Below are 22,563 nucleotides of genomic sequence, written 5' to 3' on the forward strand. Positions count from 1 at the left end.
CCATCACACCTGGAAAAACAAAGGAAGGCACCTCAAAAAATAACTTGGAGAATACTTTAACTGTGCAGTCCTACAATATTTTTATTGGGGCATGGGAAGGAACTATAATTTCCCTTTCAGTGCAATTTAGTAAAGTCATTACTTCAGATGGTTTCTTTACAAAAATACATTGAGCATTACGCTAAAACCAAACTGAAAGTGCATCAACAAATGCATGTAGACATAATATGGCTGTTGTGACTTGTAAAGTAGTGCTAACAATATCTTTGGTAATACTTCTGGCACGAGACAATAAAAACACCTTTAGTGGTGCCAACGTGAAAAACACCTTACAACTTTTACCCCACCACATACAGATCATTCATTTAGCAAGTTTATTTTTCTGGGTGAGGACGACTGCTCGACAGAGACCAGCTGTCAGTAGATACCAGGGTTCATGGTTTTACCTGGATTCTTGCTCTCATTGGGGATTATGCAGCGCACAAAGTGAGGTTGAGTGCTGCGAAGGTTAGCCATCAGCTTATTAAGATTTTCCTGTAATAAACACACAATTAGTTGAAACCTCTGTCATAGTGTACAGCAGGGGCTAAAGGGTCACATGACAAACTGAGACTGTTGTGGAGGCCCTCTCAGATAAACTTATAAAGAGATCAAATTAAGCTTACTGGTTATGCCCTCCAATAACAGTCCCAGTTTCTCCTGTGGCACCTTGGGAAAATGAATTGCCCACCCCTGGTGTACTGTAATGGTGTCTCGAGGGAAGCTGCCAGTCACACCCACCTTGTGCAACTGTGACACAGTTTGGAAAGAAGCTGCTTTCTTCCTCCTCTGTTTGGTTTCAGCCTTCGGATCAATAGCTAAAATAACACAAAAAAGCAAGACTCAATCCAAACACACTCATATAGTTAAATTCCTTTTTGTAGTTGAACGGTTTTCCATTAAATATTTAGTGCAGCTGTTTTTTTTTACGCATGTCAGAGCTGACGTAGTTCTCAAAAAGTCCAGCCATCAGTTTGTTGGAGGATTTCTGGAAGAGGGCCACCACTGTCTCATTCAGAGGATCCCTGTTCTTGTCCAGCCAGCCTGTGATGTTGTACGGCACCTACAACACACACCAGTCAGTTGAGCTTTTTACACCAAATCTTTAATGTGACATCAACCTCGGCCAGATCTAACTTGAGAGAGAAAGGCGTTGCATTCAAAGCGTATTTGCATGAGAGACACTCTCAGGTCAAAGAAAATGTCCAGATGTTAGCTTGTAGATGTACCAGATGTTTTTCCCACCTCATTTTATGTCAATCAGCAGTATCCTTTAATCTCAAAGATGAGATAAGTTTTAACTGCAGAGCATCCAGTTCACATTGCTATCAGCTAGTTTCCTTGTTGTCATTAACGGTAACCGAATTTCACTGATGTTCACTGACTGGGTTCTCATATGACTTAAAGCATAACTATGGTCCTATATAATAAATAACTGGATGTTCTAAAATCCATTTATACCAAAATAAAACATCATAAGATTTTTTTTTTGTCAACTCAAGCTTTTAAAAACAATGCTGAGAATATCACAAAAAAAATTCTGTACATGCTTATATCTTTTGGATTTTTTGTGTTCCTTATTCAAAGTCACACCCGACCAATTCCCATCCCGACGTTCCCTTCCCAGCAGCATTCTACATGTCCAGAGTTTCAACCCAAGAGTAAAATCAAAAGCTTTATGGCTTCACCTGAAAAGGCCAGAACAACGTCTCTATCACCCTGCTGTAGCTCTGTAGCTTATCTGAGCTAAGACTAAAATTAAATTGTCCTGATAAAACTGGAGAACTTCACCTTCAAGTAGACTTCAACATGACCAACAACAGAAAAAGTGACTTTATGAAAGGATACCCACCACTCCAGCATAGTGAACCAACTCAAAGTGTGTCTCATATTTGCGCTTCTTGTCCAGACGCGGCCGCTGGAAGTTGGGTGACTTCCCTAGATGGTTGTCGTAAAGTTTAGTTTTAAAGCTGTGGTCCGTGGCCTTGGGGAACATACATTCCTCCTCCATTATGGACAGAATACCCATTGGCTGGACAAAGGAGCTCTAATTAATTCATTTCATATTCACATAGGCTTCATATTGGAATCATCCAATGCAATCCATGTAACACACAAACATACCTTCTCTATGAGGTCTATGCAGGCCTGTAAGTCCAAACCAAAGTCTATGAAGGTCCACTCGATGCCTTCAGCCTTGTACTCTTCCTGCTCCAGGATGAACATGTGGTGGTTAAAGAACTGCTGCAGCTTCTCATTGGTGTAGTTGATGCACAGTTGCTCAAAGCTATTGAACTGCAAACAGAAATGAACCATATTTTTGGAGTTACTGATCAAAAGATGTTCAACTCTTTTTTTTTTCAAATGACCGAACCACGAGTGACACCAAAGAAGAAAAATGTTTTCTTTGAAAAGCTGTCTACTAGTGTTTCCTGTGCTAAGTTCGAGCTGACATCTAGGATATCCTCGCTATGATTTCATGACTTTTATTCCAGTGGTTGCAGACTATTTTTACAGTAGCATTTATCTTCAAAACATATATTTGGTGTCACTGGAAAGACCTGGACCTTGGCTGGATTTGAAGGTGCTGAAAGTGTCTCTTTGTATTTCCTTTGTACCTCAAAGATCTCAAAGCCGGCGATGTCCAGGACACCGATGAAGTACTGACGAGGCAAAGAAGTGTATAAGGACGAGTTGATACGACCCACCAGCCACTTAAACATGCGGTCATAGGTGGCTTTGGCCAGGGCGGCCACTGCATAGTTCACCTAGACACAAAACACGACCTGTTAGGCTTCCTGGAACCACAGATAAACATGTTTGGAAATTTACAGTTAAGTTTATGTAATAAGACAGAAAACTTTGATCACCTGTTCTACAGTCTGTCCTTTAACAATAAACTCATTTCCCACTTTCACTCGAGGATTCAACAGGCCTTTCAGCAGGTCAGCAGAGCTGATGCCCATCAGGTAAGCTGCCTTATCTGCACCTTAACACACAAAACACATGCAGGTAATTATCTGAGGTCTCTACCAGCACAGACTAGACATGTTTTTCACAGTTATACAAAAAGAAAAAAAAATTAAGGACTTGTTCACTTGAATGTCAGATAGTTATAAAGATCAACTGCAATGGACCATATGTAACTGATGGCTGTCGCAGCTCAACCACAAGTTCAAAATACATCCTCTGAGGTTGTGTATTGTGAGATTTGGGTGAGGTCTGCAGTTAGTCCCAGCTCATGACCTTTCGCCTACAATTAGTATTGCATTGGTACTTTCTGTACCTTAACCAAGAAATTGAAATTGAAAAAGTAATTTTTGGTTAAAAAGGCTAAAACTCTATATTGTTGCTTCGTTATCTTTCCATCATATTCCACCAAAATCATTTTAATAACAAACTGCGAGACAACAGAAAGCTCTGTCCAAAATCACCGACAGGCAGCATCACTTGCACCCATTATACAAACTAACTGTTGTGTCTTTGATCACATGGTGTTTAAGTGGGTCATACTCTCTGTGCCGTCCGCTTCGGCCTGCTCTTCTCTCTGTTTCTTCTTGAACTTCATGTTACCGAAGTGCATGATGGCTCCAACAATTTTGTAGCAGCCATACTTCTCCTCTGGAGTGAAGCCCAGCGTGTCCATGGCATGCTGCACACAAACATACAGATTACAGTTTACACACACCATCAGAGAGAGTTTTCTTTGAGACGTTGTGTTCTTCTTACATCGGTGAGCCTCAGTTCCTCTCCGTCACTGATGCCCTCCACTGTGGTCACACCCTGAGAGCAGAAGTGGTAGTCGTAGGGGTTGGTGGTCACCAGCAGCATGTCTGCATCATACATCATGAAGTTATTTTATCATTAGTTATCATAGTTAACCCTCTCTTTCTTCCCACGCTCCTCAGACTGTAAATGGCATGTTTCATATTTTGTGTGGTTACATTTCATAATGTTATTGTTCATTTATTTGGTAAGCAGAGGCAAAGACAGAAAACTGTAATAGCTGCCTCATTGTTTTAGGTCAGTCATAGTTTTTTTAAGTTATTTGTCGGGGGTGCATAAACTTATGCACCAAAGCCTCCCCAGATTGCTGGGTTGATAAATTAGATTTTAAAGGCATGCATTGTTTTTATTGTTCTGCATGTTCTTGGTTTTATTTCTGTTTCTGTTAATAATGCAATTCTATTAAATTCAGTGTCATTTATATAGCTGGTGTCTTTCATTGGACAGGTTACAGCACTGGGTTGTTTGTTTGTTTTTTACCTTGTAATTCTGGCTTATGATTGGACAGAATCTGGTAATAGATGTGGTAGCTTCTCTCTCCCGGTTGCTGGAAAACAACTCTTGACTTTTCTAAAAGGTCTGAGTAAAATAAACACAAACTACGTCACTCATCAGCCAAAGCATGGTGAGACACCCACAACACCTCACAACCTTTCAATGTCTGACGCTGAGATGTTAGTAACACATCTTGTTTGTAATACCACTAAGCCATAAAATGAAGTATGCCCAAGAAATGTAAGATATTGGAAACTTGGAGGACTGTATAGTAACTGCTGCATGACTTAAACTATTCCTCAGTAATTTGTCACGGTGTATTAGGAGTGTTTGGGATGTACCTCTTTCTCCAACAATGCCCCGGCGCTTTTAGTTGTTGAGACAAGTTTCCAGTGAACTAATGTGCTGTTTCAGCCCTTTTTACACCCGCATGCCTTACAAAATTCTAAACTACCTAATGATGGATGGTTTTAATTAAAACGTATTTGTGGCTGTGTGATAATAAAATGCCATTTGAAAAATGCTGAGTAGAAAGGCTAACATGTTCAGCTAGTGCAGTTTAACTTTAACAAATTCAAACTTGGAATAACTTTTTGAGAACACTTACAGATGTCGATGTCAGCAGACGCCAGTTTCCCTGTTGGGCCAAAGTGAATTCTGATGAACTTGCCCTGAAGCACACAAATACAAACCCACAGTCTTTACAACACGTCTACACAGAAATTCACATGAGAAACAAAGCTGTGTTCTCCACTCCAGCCTTGAGGATGAACTCACAAAGCGGGAGGAGTTGTCATTGCGGATGGTTTTGGCATTCCCAAATGCTTCCATAGCTGGATTAGCTTCAATAATCTGATCCTCTAAAGATCCCTGAATACAAAGAGAAACATTGCAAAGACATATTCCCAGTATGGGTAATTTGTTTTCACTATGGACTGGAACAGTTAAGGAAAAGAAACTGTTGAGGCGTCTTACTCCTTTTTTCACATTTTCTCCTAGAGCAGCGACGATGGCAAAGTACTGTATCACCCTCTTAGTGTTGACTGTTTTCCCGGCACCTGACTCACCTCTGAAAGGATGGTGTAAAAACAAAGGCAATTTTCAGTTAAACAATTTAAAATATGCCTTTATCAGTGAATGAGAGCAATAAAATATTGGTGCTACTTCATCATGACATGTATAAACTCTACAACTCTGAGGCGAAAGACAGAACTAATACACTGAGGCACATATTAAGTGAGAACACGACTCTCTGTTCTCAGTTTAAATCATGACATTGCGCAGTCACGCACAGGCTTTGAAGCCTTCAGCTGAGTGTTTTTGCTATTTCCGTTGAGCTAACTAACTGGATGTAATGAGCGATGGATGTGTCTACAGAAGAAACCAAGGCCCTGTGCTCTCTTACAGTAGTGACTAGGGATGTTACACTTCCACAACCAAGACTGGAACCTTGTTTGAAACAACTGGAGTACCTATTGCCATCCCTATGCCATGATACCCATGTGGAGTACAGTTAAATCATGCGAGCTGTGACTCAGCTACCAAGAACTGGAAGTAATTCAGAATCCAATCCTGGTATGTGGTTTATACTTTTCTGCTCCTAAAGAAGAACCAAGGTGCCTCAGTATCCCTGAGCCGTGTGTTCCTCCGGCTTTCTCTCTTCCTCTTTCCTTTTGGATTCCATTTCAGTCTCGACCTAGTGATGTTAATGGTTGGCTTCCCGAGGTTGAGACCAATCCACCTTTAACTGCAGCACGTACTCCTTTCATAGGGAAGCTCCTTCCTCAGCAAAGTCTATTTGAGTTTTCTGTCAGTGTTTCTCTGTTTGGGTCTGGGGCCCTTTAGCCTTATCTCAACCCCTTTTCCTCAGGGAGAGATGGTCCAAATCTTTCTGGCCTCTACCCTTTGACTTGTCTACTATGGGTGTCTCTGTGAAAAGAAGTGTAGTTTTGGAGTATTTTAGATACTCATTGGCAACTTTTCATCATCTCTGCACTATCTTTTTTTAAAATTTGGATTTCCTCAATACATTTTTTTTTCAATAAGACCATAAACTCTTGATTGTGACCATTAAGCCATCATGAAATATTTACTAAAGTTACAATTAGGGATGGGTACCGGTAGTAACCAGACCGAAAAGCAGCGCACATTTCGGTGCTTTATTTCGGTGCTTTTTTTTTTCCTGAGCCAATTCTAGCCAATCATTTTACGTTTCCGAGGATAGTAGGCGGGGGTCCTGGTACGTACGTTCTTTTAGAGCAGAGCTACAGATTAAAAACGCCCAAGGCGAAGCGGTCAAAAGTCTGGCTGTACTTCACAGCAAAAGATACAAACTCAGCAGCCTGCAACAAGTGCTTTAAGCTGATACTGTGATACTGTCAAAGGAGGTAACACCTCAAATCCGATGAAACACCTGGCGACGCATAGCGTTTTTTTTAAAGCCGAGAAATGCGCCGTGTTTGATAGCTTGCTGCGAGACCTCACACCGAGCACATCTACTGCGGGTGTGGTGCCTGTTATCGGACCCGGAGTTAGCAACATCCCCCAAGAACCCGAAGAGGAGAGTCCTGTCCCCTAGCCCTGCCAGTGTAGCAGAAATGATGACGGATGATGATGGCAGCAGCAGCCGTTCTACTCTGCCTGAGTAGCTTAATGTTGTTCGTGTGTAATTTACGTTGAGTAGGCTAACCACGTTATTACATTAATGCATGTAAGGTGAACTAGCAAACATCATCATAGTTACATGCGGCTGTCTTCTTGTTTGATGGCAGATACTCCCTTCACCCTGGCCAAAAAGGCTAAAATGACCAAAGAAAAAGTGGAAAACAGTTAAACATGAGAGGTTTTTGGACAAAGTTTGTGTTTTTTCCATTGATTAAGCACTGCTTCCAGCCAAGAGTGATACCATATATGCCCTATAGCTGCAGAAAAGGCTAACATTGTTATCTTTTTACAAAAAAAACAGCTGAACATGAGAGGTTTTTGAACAAAGTTTGTGTTTTTTCCATTGATTAAGCACTGCTTCCAGCCAAGAGTGATACCATATATGCCCTATAGCTGCAGAAAAGGCTAACATTGTTATCTTTTTACAAAAAAAATACAGCTGAACATGAGAGGTTTTTGGACCAATTTTGTGTTCTCCATTCTTTAAGCACCGGTTTGAGCACCGTTTAAGCACCGGCACCGTTTCAAAAGTACCGGTTTGGCACCGGTATCGGATAAAACCTAAACGATACCCATCCCTAGTTACAATCAAGGGCGTGGCAGAGGCATTTACCCATAGACTTGTACACGACTTTGAAACTAGAGGAGTCTCCCCCCTGCTGGCCAATAGAAAGAATGTTCCTGGTTAGCAGCTTTATGCTCTGACCTAGAAGCTACTTCCATCTTTTTATATGTAGTCTGTGGTTTAAATTAAATAAACTGCAAGTTTATATACAGGACATGGTTTGCTTTTCTCATAAAATTCATATTTCCATTTGTATTTTTATTATGATGTCATATTACCGACCGTAATGTTAGACCAGCTGTGATTCTGACTTACGTGATGAGCATTGACTGGTTCTCACGATCTGTGGGGGAAATAAAAACCAAGTGAATAAACGTCCAAGAGGCAAATCATGAGCTCAAAGTTTATCCACTAAGCAAATGTTAAAAAAGATTTATTCACGCATTCACCTAAAGTGGTCCGTATATTGACACCACAAACACAGACTATACCTTCAATGTTTAATTGGAATAAAAGGTGCAGCATAGAAGACATTGTCCAGTGGCTGGTTGCCAGGTAACGACTGCAATGAGAAAGCTGACAGCATGGCTAATGAGGCTAAAGGTGACTCACTCTGCAGCAGGTCAGTGTAAGCATTGTCAGCGATGGCGTAGATGTGGGGCGGCATATCTGCACGGCGCCTCCCTTTGTAGGCTGCCACCACCTCAGGAGTGTAGACCGGCAGCCATTTGTATGGATTGACTGTGACACAGAACAGACCAGAGTAGGTCTGACGCAGAGACACACAGTTAGAAACACACAGTGAGGAAGATGGAAACATGTTTTTGATGGTTGTGTATTAGAGTAGATGCTGACATAGATCATCCACATGCTGTATCTCCTCCTCAGGTTGAAGAGGACAGATGCTTCGTTCAGGTGTGTCAACATGGCCATGTCCTCTATCATGTCAAACTTAGGAGGGTTCATTGGCTGGAGGTCGTCTTCTTTTACTATTAGAAACTGAAACACACAAACACACTTAGAGCTTTAGTTAAACTCCTCAAAGTGAAATTTAACTGTTTGTTTTTTGATTGTGAAATAAGAAAAAACAACATTCCACACATTTTAACTCAGGACTGCAAAACGGTGCATGGAAACAAAAAAGATCAAAAGGAGATGTAGTTTTATTTTGGGGGATAATTGGGGCTTGCATGTTTCTACTCAACATATTAAATGACTAAATAATAATAATGAATAAACAGCATATCGAGTAATTAGAATTATCTGGCTGACTAACCCGTCCGTCTTTGGTCTCCACAGTAGTCTTGTCTCCATTCAGCTCTCTGATCTCCACTTCAGTGTATGCTTCAGTTTCATCGGGCATCCAAACGCGCTTCGTGCCTAAGAGAAATGGATTACATAGTATTTTATTTAGTATGCAGTAGCATATATATATATATACATACACCATCTAGACCTATGTACATAGCAGAGGTGGGAAGTACAAATACTTTGTTACTTTGTTATTTCCTAATTTTCAGGTATCTGTACTTAACTTGAGTATTTATTTTTCTGAAAACTTTACTTTTACTCCCTACATTTAACATGTATATCTGTACTTTCTACTGTTTACATTTTCGAAACAGGCTCCTTACTTCTGGTTTAACATTTGAGGGGAGTTATTGCACGTCAGTGCGCACCTTCAGACATCAAACCGATGTGAGCCTAAACAGTAGTGCATGAAAGGCAGTACTGTTTGTGTATTAATGACCAGGGTTGCTGCATACTGTGTGTCATAGTCTGGTGTTAAAGTGGGCCGGTGTTTGTTTGTCTTTTTACAAAGGTAAGGAGTGCTCAGGTAAGGAGTACTGGTTTTAAAGTAAAGAACAGTGTGTGATTGGTGCACAGCTGTGGTGTAGCACAGATTAATTGGAAGTTAGGTGATGATGCTGAGATTCAGTCACTGAATTCCACCTTCATACCATCTAGTATAAAAACAACATAAACTGTATAGTCTCAGTGTAGAGGATGGAACTCAGCCGGGGCAACTCTGGAAACATCTGTTTACATCTTGTTGAATTCAGATGTGTAAATCCACAAAGAGCAGTAAACCTCGGAGCAGCAGTACTTAAGCAAAGAAGTTGAAACACTACTTTGACTTTTACTGGAGTATGTTTTTTACACTAGTATCTTTTCTTATACTTAAGTACAGATTGTCCATATTTTCCACCTCTGGTACAGAGAAATATAAAAAGGAAAAAGAGACCATCAAAAGCTTGGGCCTTGGCAGCCAGCTGCTCCAAGTTGGTGAGGCGGAGGTAGTGAGCCGCTTCTCCAAACTCCGCCATGTCCAGGAACCGAGACATCTGAACACACAAGCATCACAGATATGAGCATTCATTAAAGATCCTCAGAGGACTGTTATTTCCCAAACAGTGTGGAAAAGATGTGGTACTTGCTGCCATCTTGCTTTGCTTTAAATGTTCTGAAGGCTCATGAGCAAACTTCTAAAGCATTCTCAGACAGCAGCATTTATCACCATGCTAATAAATAACAGTGCTGGCTTTCTCCTGGCTAAGGTAGGGTGACACTGATCCAACTTCTGAACCAACTTCTTCCCGTTCTGTTACGTTGGCTGCAGATATGTTCTGATACAAAGTTCAGATGCTCATTTTCCACCAGTCACACTTGAGAGGATGTGCACCGTCATTGTTTAATGCAAATGTCATCAGTAGATTTCTCATGTAGAGGCTGCGTCTGTTTCTTGAAATTATTTACAGTGAGAGAAAAAAATAGAACATTAGCACATTTAACTTTGGTTTCCCGTCATTATAAACCACGATCATTCATCCCATCGACTGCACTATAAATCTTTATTTAGCTGCGACTAAATCCCAGGCATGGACTGAACTAAACCGTGATGTCAACAAATTGGCATGGCAGTCATTCACAGTAGTTCTGGCCTACCTCGCTGCATTACTCAGGCTTTCCGAGAGAGCTAACAGCTGCCACATCATCTCAAGAGGATCCCTTTGCATTGCTCAGGCGTCTCCCTGTATTACTGCCCACAGCTGAGTTTATGCTGCCTGTAGAAATTCTTCTAGTAAATATAACCCTTCATTTATCTCCCTTTGTGTGAGTCTGAGTGCCTTAACTAAGACTCACAAGATGAGGTGAAGCCTCTATAGAGCATCTGTGGTTCAAAAGGTAGGTTGTCTATAAATTAGAAGGTCAGTGGTTCTATCCCTGCCTCCTCTGCTCGTTGAAGTGTCCTTGATACTGAATCTTGGGTTTGAAATGTCTTAGTGTAGAAGTGATTCTGCATAGAACAAAGTGCTTGAATGAATGAGGCTTTTCATAAGAAAGTACTCTGAGTGCTCAAATACTGTAGAAAAATGCTGTACAAGTCCACTTGGCTTTTCCTCTTCAACAGCAGGACAGAGCTAACTGGGAGAAGACTATTTTATTAGTGGGCAGAAATCATCTGCTTGGCCACATTTGACCTAATAAACCTAAATCCATTCACCCCTGAGTCCACATGAAGTACACAGTTCAAATATGGTGAGTAAAGTATTGAACTGTTGATAAATGTTGATTATTTAGGAGTGAACACAGAAGCCTGTTTCTCAGTCTGCTTCTTATAAAATAAGTGCAAAATAATAATGTTTCATTAGTACTTATTTATATTTTGAGGCTTCTGTTCTTTTCTAGTTTAATGAGGTTCAGTAAGAACATTGTGACTTCACATACTTTTGAGCACCAGTAAGATTAAAAGACTCTTTAGTTGTTGAAGCTCATGAAGCTAAATTTTCACCTTATTTCATTAAAAATGAAGCAGATTTGAAACCAACTCTCCAGGTCTTTTAAATTCAGTTTAAATTGATTAAATTAGAAACGCATCTGTTGTCAAACGGACCAGAAATCAGCTAATACAAAATGACATTAGTGAATAACCTGGGACACAATTTCTGAAATTTAGGATGACCATCTCACAATCTGACTGCAGCCAATGGGAATGCAACAGGAAAAAAATTTTGGCAAAATGAAACAAAGTAAAAAATATAAAACAATTTTTTTTGTAGGACATTAGTAAACAGGTACATCTAACTTCATCACTGCGTCACAATCCTACAGCTGTTACCAAGGAGCAGATAATAATGGTGTTAGCCATTAGCCGTGCATCTTGTCCTCAGTTCAGTAGCAAACGTGCACTAAACTTTTCCCAAGTTCACTAGATCAGTGTCACACAGTGTTGCTTATACTGGACTCATACAGTTACACACTGGGTAAGCACCTTCAGATGCTGAGGTTGCTGGGAAATTTGAATCCTTTAAATCTTTGCACTTTTTGCATTAAAAACTCAGTTACCCAAGTTGCTGTGTACAAATAAAATTCATCTTAGGATCTATGACAGTCATCTCAAATATCAAAGCATACATCACAGAAATCTGATTAATTAAATGGGGGCAGTGTACTTACTGTGCTGGGTGGCTCTGTTTTGAAGATCTTTGAGGATGTGCAGAAAAACACAATAGCGCAACTCAAAGAGCATCACTTTGCTTTATAACTTCACTGTGAAGGTCACTGCAGCATGTGACCCCCTCCCCTGCAGCTGACTGGGCAGACTGGTCTGCTGGACAGTCATAAAAGGCCTGCTGTGGTCAGGATAGAATACCAAACTAAAGCAGAACCAAAGCCCCATCTGCTCCCTCCTCATCCCCGTTTTCTCCCACTGCATCCCGGTCTATCTATGGAGACTGACTGTCCACTGCTGACTTTCCCCTCTGTGCTTCTGCCCATCTGTGTTTTGTTCCATCTTTCTGACATGTATTCCATCCAGGCTATCTCTGGGTATTAAACCCCAATTATTCTTTATTTAACCCAGTGGCGTCAAACTTAAGCCAAGCTGTCAATGAACTGCTGATGTGGTAAATCAGAGAAACCTGTCAGCATTGCTCCTCAGGCTCAGGGAAGCTCCGAGAAATTAATCTCTAAAGGTAAATAAATGCCGGAGCCTCAGACTTTTAAAAAAAATTATTAATTCACAGAAATTTCCTTTTTATTCTTCAACTTTTTTTTCTTATAGACCACCTGTAAACAAAAATTCTTATATTTACTGGCTTTAATGACAGCACAGTGCTAGGACTCAGATTTTTGATGGGTGAAAGTCATTCGTGTCTTCAGTAGTTAGTTTTCAGTATCGGCTTCTATTCATAGAATATTCATTCACATAAACATTGAAAGCAAAGATGTAATTTAATAAAGTCTGAATAATTAGTTATATATATGTGAGCTACGCTAACTTATATCAGCAGATTGAGCAGCTATAAATTCATTTATCTGTATGCAGTTAAAATTTAATCATTGCAGTTTCTAAAATGGAAACAAATGAGCAGTTCGCTTTGTATGACCGGTGTTTTATTTCTTTTTTGAATGTTTCTAATTGCTTCCCCACATAAAATACTTTGTAACCACTGTGTAACCACATTCAGCTAATGCTAGAAAATAATGGCATTGGTCTTCTGGGTTTTGGCTTCTGTATCTGTTAATAATAGAAAAGATTCACTCTAATAAACTGTGATTGTCTTTTCAAGCAAACACCAGCCTTAGAAGCTGCTTTTAAGCTCCCATCATCCTTCTCTGTTTTCCTCCATCAGTTACTGACAGTAATAAATAAGGCAATGATGCACATCGTGTTTCACTGACTGATAACCTGACACACTGAGCGAGTCCAGGCAGGATTTGGACCGCAGTGGATTTTGATATTTGATTTCTCTGTGCAGAGTTGAAATAATAGATCTGCTGTGGGGATTAAACTCGAGGCTTTCAGCTTTGATATCGTGCTATTTTTACACTGAGAACAACCAGCCTTCTGCTGCCTCTTTACATTCATGAAAACTCAGCTCGCTCCAGTGATCGGCTGGTTTTTGAGAACCAGCTCACATATCAACAGGCTGGGGAACTGAAAATTACATAGCATTAGGTGGTGTAAGTTGGGGCAGTCACATTATAAAGATTACCAAAAGAATCTGCAGGCTGCTCCCAGAGCTACTGTCCGTGGTTCCAGCTTTGAGCCCAGCAGTACTGTGGTGATGCGCCTGCATCAGTCTTTTTCTGACATAAATATGTGGAAGAGGTGAAAAAGGTGGATGGTTACGTGACAGATAGATTTAATATGATGTCAGCCCACATTTTGCAGCTCTAGTAGCTTCAGCTCTTCTAGGAAGGCTTTCCTCAGGGTTTAGGAGTGTTTATGGGAATTTTGGACCATTCATTAAGTATTGCATGTGACGTCAGACTCTAAGGTTGGCTGCAGTCTCTGTCCTAATTCATCCCAAATGTCTGCTGTTGGGTTGAGGTCACAACTCTGTGCAGGCCAGTCAAGTTCTTCCACATCAAGCTCCCTCATCCATGTCTTCATGAACCTTTCTTTGTGCACTGGTGCGCAGTCATGTTGGAACAGGAAGAGCCCATCCCCAAACTGTTCCCAGAAAGTTTGGAGCATGAAGTTGTCCAAAATGTCTTGGTATGCTGAAGTTGTAAAAGTTCCTTTCACTGAAACTAAGGCCTCAAGCCCAACTCCTGAACCCCACCTGAAACTTTACACTTGGCACAATGCAGTCAGATAAGTACCGTTGCCTCTGCAACCACCAAACCCAGACTCATCCATCAGATTGTCAGACAGAGAAGTGCAAACTGTCTGTCCAGAGAACACGTCTCCACTCCTCTCTAGTCCAGTGGCAGCGTGCCGTACAGCGGCAATTGCGCTTGGTGATGTAAGGCTTGGATGCAGCTGCTGGACTGGAAACCCATTTCATGAAGTTCTCTGTTTACTGGTCTTGAGCTCATCTGAAAGCCACATGATTCTGGACCTCTGCACACTATGTTCTCTGTGATTTTATCTGACCTACCACTTTGTGGCTGAATTGCTGTCTTTCCCAAGTTGCTTCCACCTTTTTATAACACCAGTTCACCGTGTAATATTTAGTAGCAAGGACATTTCCTGACTGGACTTGTGACATCCTATCACTGTACCATGCTTCCTGAGCTCCTGAGAGTGACCGACAAATGTTTGTAGAAGTGGTCTGCATGCCTAGGTGCTTGACACCTATGGCCATGGAAGTGACTGAAACAGCTCAATTTAGTGGTTTGGATGGGTGAGTGAATACTTTTAGCACTATAGTGTAGTTGGATAGTTACATGATGGATGACTGGATTGGCGAATGGATCGATCTATGGATAGACAGATGGACAATAGCGATGGCCATGTTAGCAAGTGAGCTTTCAGAAAGAGTAGAAAGAGTAGAAATACTGATATTTATCTTTGTGTTGTATTGATTTTTGTGTATCATATCAAACAAACTGTTCCGAGTTAGTGACTTCAGCGCGGAGAGAAGTCCGTCTTATGGTGTTTGGTTCACTGTCATCCTGTCAGGTTTCCTGTCTTGTTGCCGTCCTGTTGGCTGAGCCCTTTGTGACCCTTTTATAAATAAAGGTTTACGCACAAACTTACTGCTGATAACACCACACATATCTATGTAAGCCCTGCACCCATCCACCCATTCAACCATTCCTACCAGCTGTCTCTCTCGTCTTCATCCCTCCATCCCTCAGCTGTCTGACAGAGGAGAGAGGGAATAATTAATAGTTCATTTTCCGGAGTGCTTTGACTTTTTCTTGGAAATGACTAAGACACCTGCCGAATTCATGACTTTTTCTCTCTGTTGTGTCCGTTCTTTTCTTTACCTAAACCATCCTTCCACTCCCGTCCCAACCACCTTTTAAGTTTTACGTTTTTTCATCCATTTCAATGCTCTCTCTTTCTCTCTCCAGTTAATACGCTCTAATCCAGGACAGGTTTGTGTGAAGCCTAAATACTGACTCACACAGCCACAATAAATCCCTGCAAATGCTCTGCTCACACACAAACACACTGAACCACTGCACTTTGAAATGCCTTCTTTAAAAATTCTGTTTTGTTTTTGGTTTTTTGTTCCCTGCTGAACTGATGGACTCAGAAATAACTTTAAAAATATGATCTAAGGGTGAGGATCATATTGCACATAGTGGAAAAGTAATGCAATTTTATTTTAAACTTTAGCTTCTATTTGACATTATTCATGTCAAGAGCGCCATCACCACCAGGCCTATTTGAGGCCAAAGAAAACAACAACAACAAAACATCTCAATCTGGATAAAAGTTTAGGACTTACATTCCTGTAATAATAGTCTCTTTTTCAAAACTGACTCAAAAGCTGTTTCATAGACTGGTGTGGGTTAATGTTTCTTCATCATTTAAGCTGGAAAATGACTGGAGACGTTTCTAGCACACGTGACTGGTCTTTAACCTGCCAGCTCCCCTCGTAAAAAGCCCGAGCGACGCATTGTGCCAAGGTGCAAATAGCACAGGTGATAGTCTGGTAAATACACAGAGCGAGTGGCTGGCATGCATCTCTGCTCTGGCCTTTCCACTGCCCTAACTATTCAGAGGCAATTTAATGTATTGCAAACTGATTTGAAGTGAAACAATCCAGATGCCGCTGAAGTTCAGACTCTCGACTTTAATGGAAAGGGTTGAACAAAGTCATAGCATTAGCTATCACCATTTTTAAGGTATCTATGGATAAAAATGAAGCAGATGATTCCCTGGATGGTGCTTTGCAGTTTATATGGACAGTGGCCCAAAACATGCAGTTGAAGCAACCCAGATAAAGTTAACAGCTATTACTTGATCTCAGTCTTAGTGTTGAAGACGAAACTAAAGGCAAGAGCCACAAACAGCAGACAACGAGCGACAGACACAAAGGAAACACATGTATCTGAAAACAGTGCTGCATTTTAACAGGATATCCATTAATCATGTTAGTTTGTCCATTTACATTTGGGCCCCTGGGTATAAATTAAATACTCAACAGTTAATGCAACAATGCAGTTTTCCATTTTAAATCTGTCATGATGGAGTACAGGACCAAAATTATGAAGATGTTTTTATTGTGGAAACATTTATGGACCATTTCGAATGTAGTTTAACTTTTAAATGCACATTGACACATAGCATTTGTGCATAGTGTTAATGCCTGCATGATACACTATAAAGTCTGTAAGCACACACTTAAACAGCTGTCAGACCAACCACTGCGCTCTCATCCTGTCTCCCACATACAGCCCAGTGTATCCCAGAACAATGGGTGGATGCTATAAACTTATTTTAGTTTGGAAACACAGAGACGCCATGGGAACCCCGAGCTAGTCCCCCCAATCCCTCGCTGTCACTCCAAATGACCCCACAAACACAGACAGGGATCTATATATTAAACCTCCTTTTAATTAAAAGCTAAATTAACTGCAGTGGTTAGAATGAAAATGCAGCAGCAGTGAGCTGATGCTCATGTTGTACATGACTCACAATCCTAAGCTGTATTCTTGAAATAATTTTTCATCATCCAGCCTGAAAAAGTTAGAAAAATATTAGATGTATGTTCAAAGTTCTGTTGTTCTGTGGATTCTTGGGTCACATTTGATTTGATTGACTTAAGCCATGTTTCTATGCGATCTGATTTGTTGTACACATGTGAAGCAGGCTTCTCTCTGTTCCTTCCTTTCACAATAAAAGTCCTTTACATGTAAACCGTAATTTCTGTTTATAAAATGGCTTATAAAAGTCACTCTACAGTTTGTGGATCAAGAGGATCAGGGACATGTCTAACAGTCTGCTGTTTTCCACACTACACCTCTCTGCGTAATACAGCCTAATTCAGTCATGTATTTGTAACTGGGGGACACATTAAGTAAAATATCACAGAACAGAGCACCGACCGATATAATCCAGGGCACCTTTACACCCCCGCGTTGTAAAAATGAGATAATCTGCTGATGTGTCTGTTGCTTAGTTTCCTGTAAAATAATTTCAGTTTCTTTGCTGGTTCGTTTTCTGTGATTCTTTGAAGCCTAATTAGTCAGCAGCTGCTGCGGCCTGACAGTAAACAGCTGGAGGGGATCGATCCAATCAAAAGATGAGATTAGCCAGACCGCAAATGTATCCGAAACAGTTCAGAAATGACCTTGACCTGAGGTCACAGACGCACACACAATAATCTCGCATCACCTTAGAGAACTTCACAATGACAGACAGATTTTCTAGAGACTCACTAAAACTGAAACTGTCATATTTGTAAGGAAGCCACACACACACACACACACACACACACACACACATGTCTGGTTTGCTATCCTCGTGGGGACATCCCATTGACATAATGCTTTCCCTAGCCCCTTACCCTAACCCTAACCATTAAAAATGAATGCCTAACCCTAACCCTTACCCTAAACCTAACCATAACCTAATTGTAACCCTGACAGTAAAACCGCATTTTGAGTGTGAAAATTGCTTTCAACCCCGTGGGGACCTGGATTTTGGTCCCCACGGTGCAGAAAGTCCCCACCAGGATAGTAAAAGTCAGATTTTGGTCCCCACCAGGATAGTACGAACCCGTACACACACACACACACACACACACACACACACACACACACACACACACACAGAGTCAGGCAGCAACTGTGGTCAACATTCCTCTGAGGCTCCACACCAAAGCTCAGTAATCCTTCACTCTCACACACACACACTAAAAGACACACATCACTACTACAGACCAGGAGATTACCTGTTGTTATAGAAACAATGTATCTAACCATAAATATTATTTAAATGCCAGATATTGCACAGCACTGTACATGCACAACTCACACACAGAGCCGAATGAACTGAGAACAGTAAACACTATTTATAGCCTGCACGGAAACACAATCTCACTGTGTGTGTGTGTGTGTGTGTGTGTGTGTGTGTGTGTGTGTGTGTGTGTGTGTGCTGTTTACAGATCCACGGGTCACATGTTGCATCTAAAAGGAAGCTGATGGTGGAGTTTTGGCTTCATAGAGAGCTGCCGTTCCACTTCCTGTTAATCCAGTTCTAAAGAAGCTGTGATTCAGTTTAGGACACAGTCAGGCCGTTTCAGAGACGATCCTCAAAAATTAGGAGTGAATACATTGAAACAGCTCGTGCCTTAACAAAAACAAAAACATCAGCTAAAGTTAGTTTCCCATTTTTTCTCCGTGTTGCTCCCGCGTTCATCTTCGGTCACTCGTCAGCACAGAGGTTGTTGCACACCATACTGTGAAAGGTTTTCCTGTATGTGAATTAAAAAAATACTCTGAACCAAAGTCTTTAACAGTTTACATTTAATGAAATTATATTTTTCAGAATGCTGATGGTGTCATTCTTTTGCATCTGATGGGTCGAAATATATTTTTTCTTTATCTTTGTCAGATCTTTTTAGTTTTGTGCATTTTCAACTGACTGTTGAAAAGAACTGATGGAGTTTTTGTTTCCCTTTGGGATTATCTGTGAGTCCTTTCAGATTTGTCTTCCAGTTCTCCAAACAGTTTTCAAAATAGCAGCTGGAGTAATAAGAATTATGACCCAGAGACCCAAACTTAAAGTGAAACCATTAACCTTTAATATTTGCATTTTAAATCTAAAACTGAATTGTTTGCATTAAATACAGTTTATTCAGTGTAAACATGAGAAAACGTGGATTTTCATCTTCATACTTCTCACTCGTCTGTTTCTCAATGAAAAAGCTAAATGACATTTCTACTGATAAATCCATCATCCAGCGTCGGTGCTGGTCTGTTACAGCGTTAAAGAAAAACAAACCATATCTTCTGTCTGATAAACATCTCACATAAACCTTAAACCCTACAAGTTTCCCAGATGTACAATTTGAAAAAACTAAAACACACATCGGTGTTCAGCTCGCTTTACAAACAGAAGCACAAATGAAACTGGCAAACACAAGCTGCATGTTTCTTTCTATTTACATTTTCTTAAAGTTATTAAAGTGAGTTTTACAAACACACATTCGCACACGTTAGCAATTTTTATGAAACTTGGTAGAAACTTGAGCACACCCCAAAACAGGAAGTTTGTAGTCTTTTTGCTCTTTTTCTTTATCACTAAAGCCATCAAACATTTTGTCTAAGTAATAATTTAAATTCAACTCATTTTCTGTTTAGATAAAAAGAAACAAAAAAAACTGAGGTTTTCCAGCTGCACCATGACTCTCCCATTTTTGTCTGACTGCATCTTAAAAACCCAAAGATGTGACACAAAATGCACAAACTGCTTCCTACAGCACCCCCTACTGTGTGGATGCCGGCATCTACAGCTTATTTCTCGTGAAACGAGTTGCTCATTAATGACAACTAATATCTGTATTCAAGTAAATAAGTACAGATTTCTGAAATATTAACAACTAAGAAGCTAGATGATAAATTAGACATTTCTAAGTACAGCTGTCTGGAAATTCAAACATTTCTTCAAACCAGGTGCGTGATGTGGACATTTGTGTGTTATAGTTTGTGCATCTGTGGGTACACTTGGGTCTGATCAATGGAAGTTTTTCATGAGCGGGCGAGCGAGAGGTTCACAGATGTCCACGTGCCTACATGTTTTTTCTTTTTTTGTCGTCATCTACAGAGGCTTGAGAATTTACAAGTTACCCGCGCGCCCTTCAGGAAGACTTGAAGCCTAACAGGAATGAACTATTCTGTCTCCAGATGTTTGTGTCAGAGTGTAATCGCCTTGTGTTTCATATTTCATTTTTAAGACAGTCACCCAGCCCACACTGATCTTAAATGAGTTGTATAACTGTGGCAGACTTGTGATGTGCTAGCTATATCTGTGAAGGTTCTCAGTCATCCAGGTCATCGTAGTCTAAGGAGCTTGGAGGGAAAAGCGTCTGGACTTCTTTAAGTTACTTGAAGTTACTTGTTTCACCTCTCATCCGAAAAGCTAAGAGCTTAAAAATCTGGGACTCTCCACCATTTGAGAGGTGAAACATCTTCAAGAAAATTAAAGAAGTCCAGACACTTTTCTCTCCAAGCTCCTTAGACTCACATGCTAGCCAGTTATTATATCAATATTTCTTTGAATAAGAGCTGAACATGAATTTTGACAGCTGCGTCCGTCTTTGGCTTTGTGTTTCCCTGTTTGTGCAGCAGAAGCTCATTTTAATCTCGCTTCATTTTATTGGTCAAACATTGGTTAGCAACTCACTTTTTCTTCTACTTTTGTTGTTTGGTTGTTGCTGGCAATGATTTTAGTACATTACAGCTACCTTCTGGTAGTATCAGCATGCCAAACATACATTTGTATTATTACATTTTTTTTAATTAATGAGTTGTAAAATGATAACCATCCCTAATGTTTTCATTCAGATGAATATTATTAATAATAATAATACTATTATGGGGTTTTGGCAGGTCTTACACTGACTTTAGGGCTTTTCTTTTCACCCTGGTTGTAGACAGGTTCCAGATCTGATTTAAAACAGTTTAGCTGTGTTTTTCTCTCCGAACTTACTTGTGGGCTGTTTTCGGACAGCTTCGTGTTAGTTTAGCAATCAAGGAATTACTTTAGGAATTATTTTTGGACATGCTGTGCAATGCACTGCATAGATAAAATAGCCATGTGCTGGCTAATTTCTTTTACACATGTATTTTTCACTTGAAGCCATAAACCTTTAATATGTGCTGTTTCCACAAGAAGTAAGCTTAGTAAAATACACTTAATTTAAAATTGACCAGGTGGAAAGAATCCCCAAACTTCTGCTGCACAAAGAAAACCATAGCTGCTTTATTTTAATTTTTTTTAACCTGGGCCGTGAAGAACACCTGGAATGGGAAAATTTAGGGCTAAATTTGTCCTGTGACCTGAGCAGGGATGAAGCCGCAGGTTTAAGAGAGTCAGATCAGCTATTCCGATTATTATTGTCAACCAGCAAAACATCGATATTATCTGCTGACAATCAGAACTTTAATCTGTTGGATATTTGCTGCTATGAAACTGTGTGAAAGCTGCATGTGCTTCAGCTGTTCTAGTGTTTCTGTCTTTGTGTCCATCAGTCCAGCTGGATGGCTTACAGATCTAGAGATGACCATGTAGTGAACATCAAATCCGTCTGTGTGCCAATGTGTCGAGTGTCTTTATGTTTTGTAGATCTGATGGTTTCCTCCTGCGGCGCTGGGAGGCACCGCGCCGCTCGCTCCGGCCTGGACGTCGACAAAGCCCATCCTCTGCCTCCTCTTCCTCTGCTCCGTCATCTGCACACACACACACACACACACACAGAGTCACTAAACGCCACCCAAGCTGTGATTCAGTGTGTTTATATGTGCTGCTGTGATTAGAGCTTTGCTCCCCAGTTATGGTGCCACTAATATGGTGCATTATAAATGTTGTCCTGCTAACTGTGAAAGCAGTTGAAAGATCAGTTTGCCGATCCTGGATGAATTTCTGCTTTTAATGAATGGATAAAAGTATGATCAGCATTTACTTGATTTGGGCTGCAGTGTTAAGATCTTCCAGCATGTCGTGGGGTAGAATATTCATAGATTTAAAAGTGCATAAATTTTTCACATATTAACCCTAATATTTTGACTTATCAGGGACTTTTTGATTGTCTGAGGTAGCTGTAACATAACGTAAGATGGAAAACATACCCCATACTTGGTAATGATTGCACATGATTGACTATTTCATCCAAACTCTTGTAGCTGACCCGACTGGTAACCAGTTAGCCTTGGCTGATAAAAGTAATTATGAACTGACAAACAGATTCATGTAGCTTAAAAAAAATTAAAGCGAGCTGTAATTTGTCAAATCAAAGTCAACTTTGTTATTGTCAGTGCATATGTCACTTTGTGTGCAAATACCTGCTCTTTGAGCTCCGTCAGCTGGGCGGTCAGGGTTGTGACCACCTTCATGGTTGATACCAGTTTGTCCTGTAACTGCCTCATCTCGTTCTGCTCGCCATCGCTGTCTGTTACCACCAGTGACATGGCCTGCATCCGTGGAAACCAGTCCAGGTTGTTGTTCTGAAGCAGCAGAAGAAGAAGCAGTTTATTTGTGAACCTGAAATCACAGCCATGTCACTTTTCTTTCTTTAACGTTTCACACCTTGATCATGTGAGCC

General features: G+C 40.5%; 2 protein-coding genes across 2 annotated transcripts; both read right to left on the reverse strand.

Annotated features, from left to right (window-relative positions):
* Positions 1 to 428: 428 nt before the first annotated feature.
* Positions 429 to 9,894, reverse strand: LOC134623637 (myosin-7B-like; the record flags this gene model as incomplete). The annotated part of the gene is made up of 18 exons (XM_063468672.1): positions 9,795 to 9,894; positions 8,826 to 8,929; positions 8,405 to 8,548; positions 8,162 to 8,318; positions 7,865 to 7,892; positions 5,296 to 5,389; positions 5,098 to 5,190; positions 4,928 to 4,991; positions 4,306 to 4,404; positions 3,769 to 3,872; positions 3,553 to 3,691; positions 2,910 to 3,028; positions 2,658 to 2,807; positions 2,164 to 2,334; positions 1,892 to 2,071; positions 970 to 1,102; positions 781 to 857; positions 429 to 534 (listed from the first exon to the last, which is right to left on the reverse strand). Coding segments are annotated over exons 1-18 (2,062 nt in total), but the record flags the coding sequence as incomplete, so codon positions are not given.
* Positions 9,895 to 21,104: 11,210 nt separating this feature from the next.
* LOC134623638 (inositol 1,4,5-trisphosphate receptor type 3-like) lies at positions 21,105 to 22,437 on the reverse strand. The gene is made up of 2 exons (XM_063468673.1): positions 22,304 to 22,437; positions 21,105 to 21,691 (listed from the first exon to the last, which is right to left on the reverse strand). The coding sequence occupies exons 1-2, from the start codon at positions 22,427 to 22,429 to the stop codon at positions 21,575 to 21,577; spliced, it is 243 nt and encodes an 80-aa protein (XP_063324743.1). The 5' UTR covers positions 22,430 to 22,437; the 3' UTR covers positions 21,105 to 21,574.
* Positions 22,438 to 22,563: the final 126 nt, after the last annotated feature.

Source organism: Pelmatolapia mariae, unplaced genomic scaffold (genome assembly GCF_036321145.2).
Source record: "Pelmatolapia mariae isolate MD_Pm_ZW unplaced genomic scaffold, Pm_UMD_F_2 NODE_ptg000795l+_length_22563_cov_1, whole genome shotgun sequence".
In the NCBI taxonomy this organism is placed as follows: Eukaryota; Metazoa; Chordata; class Actinopteri; order Cichliformes; family Cichlidae; genus Pelmatolapia; species Pelmatolapia mariae.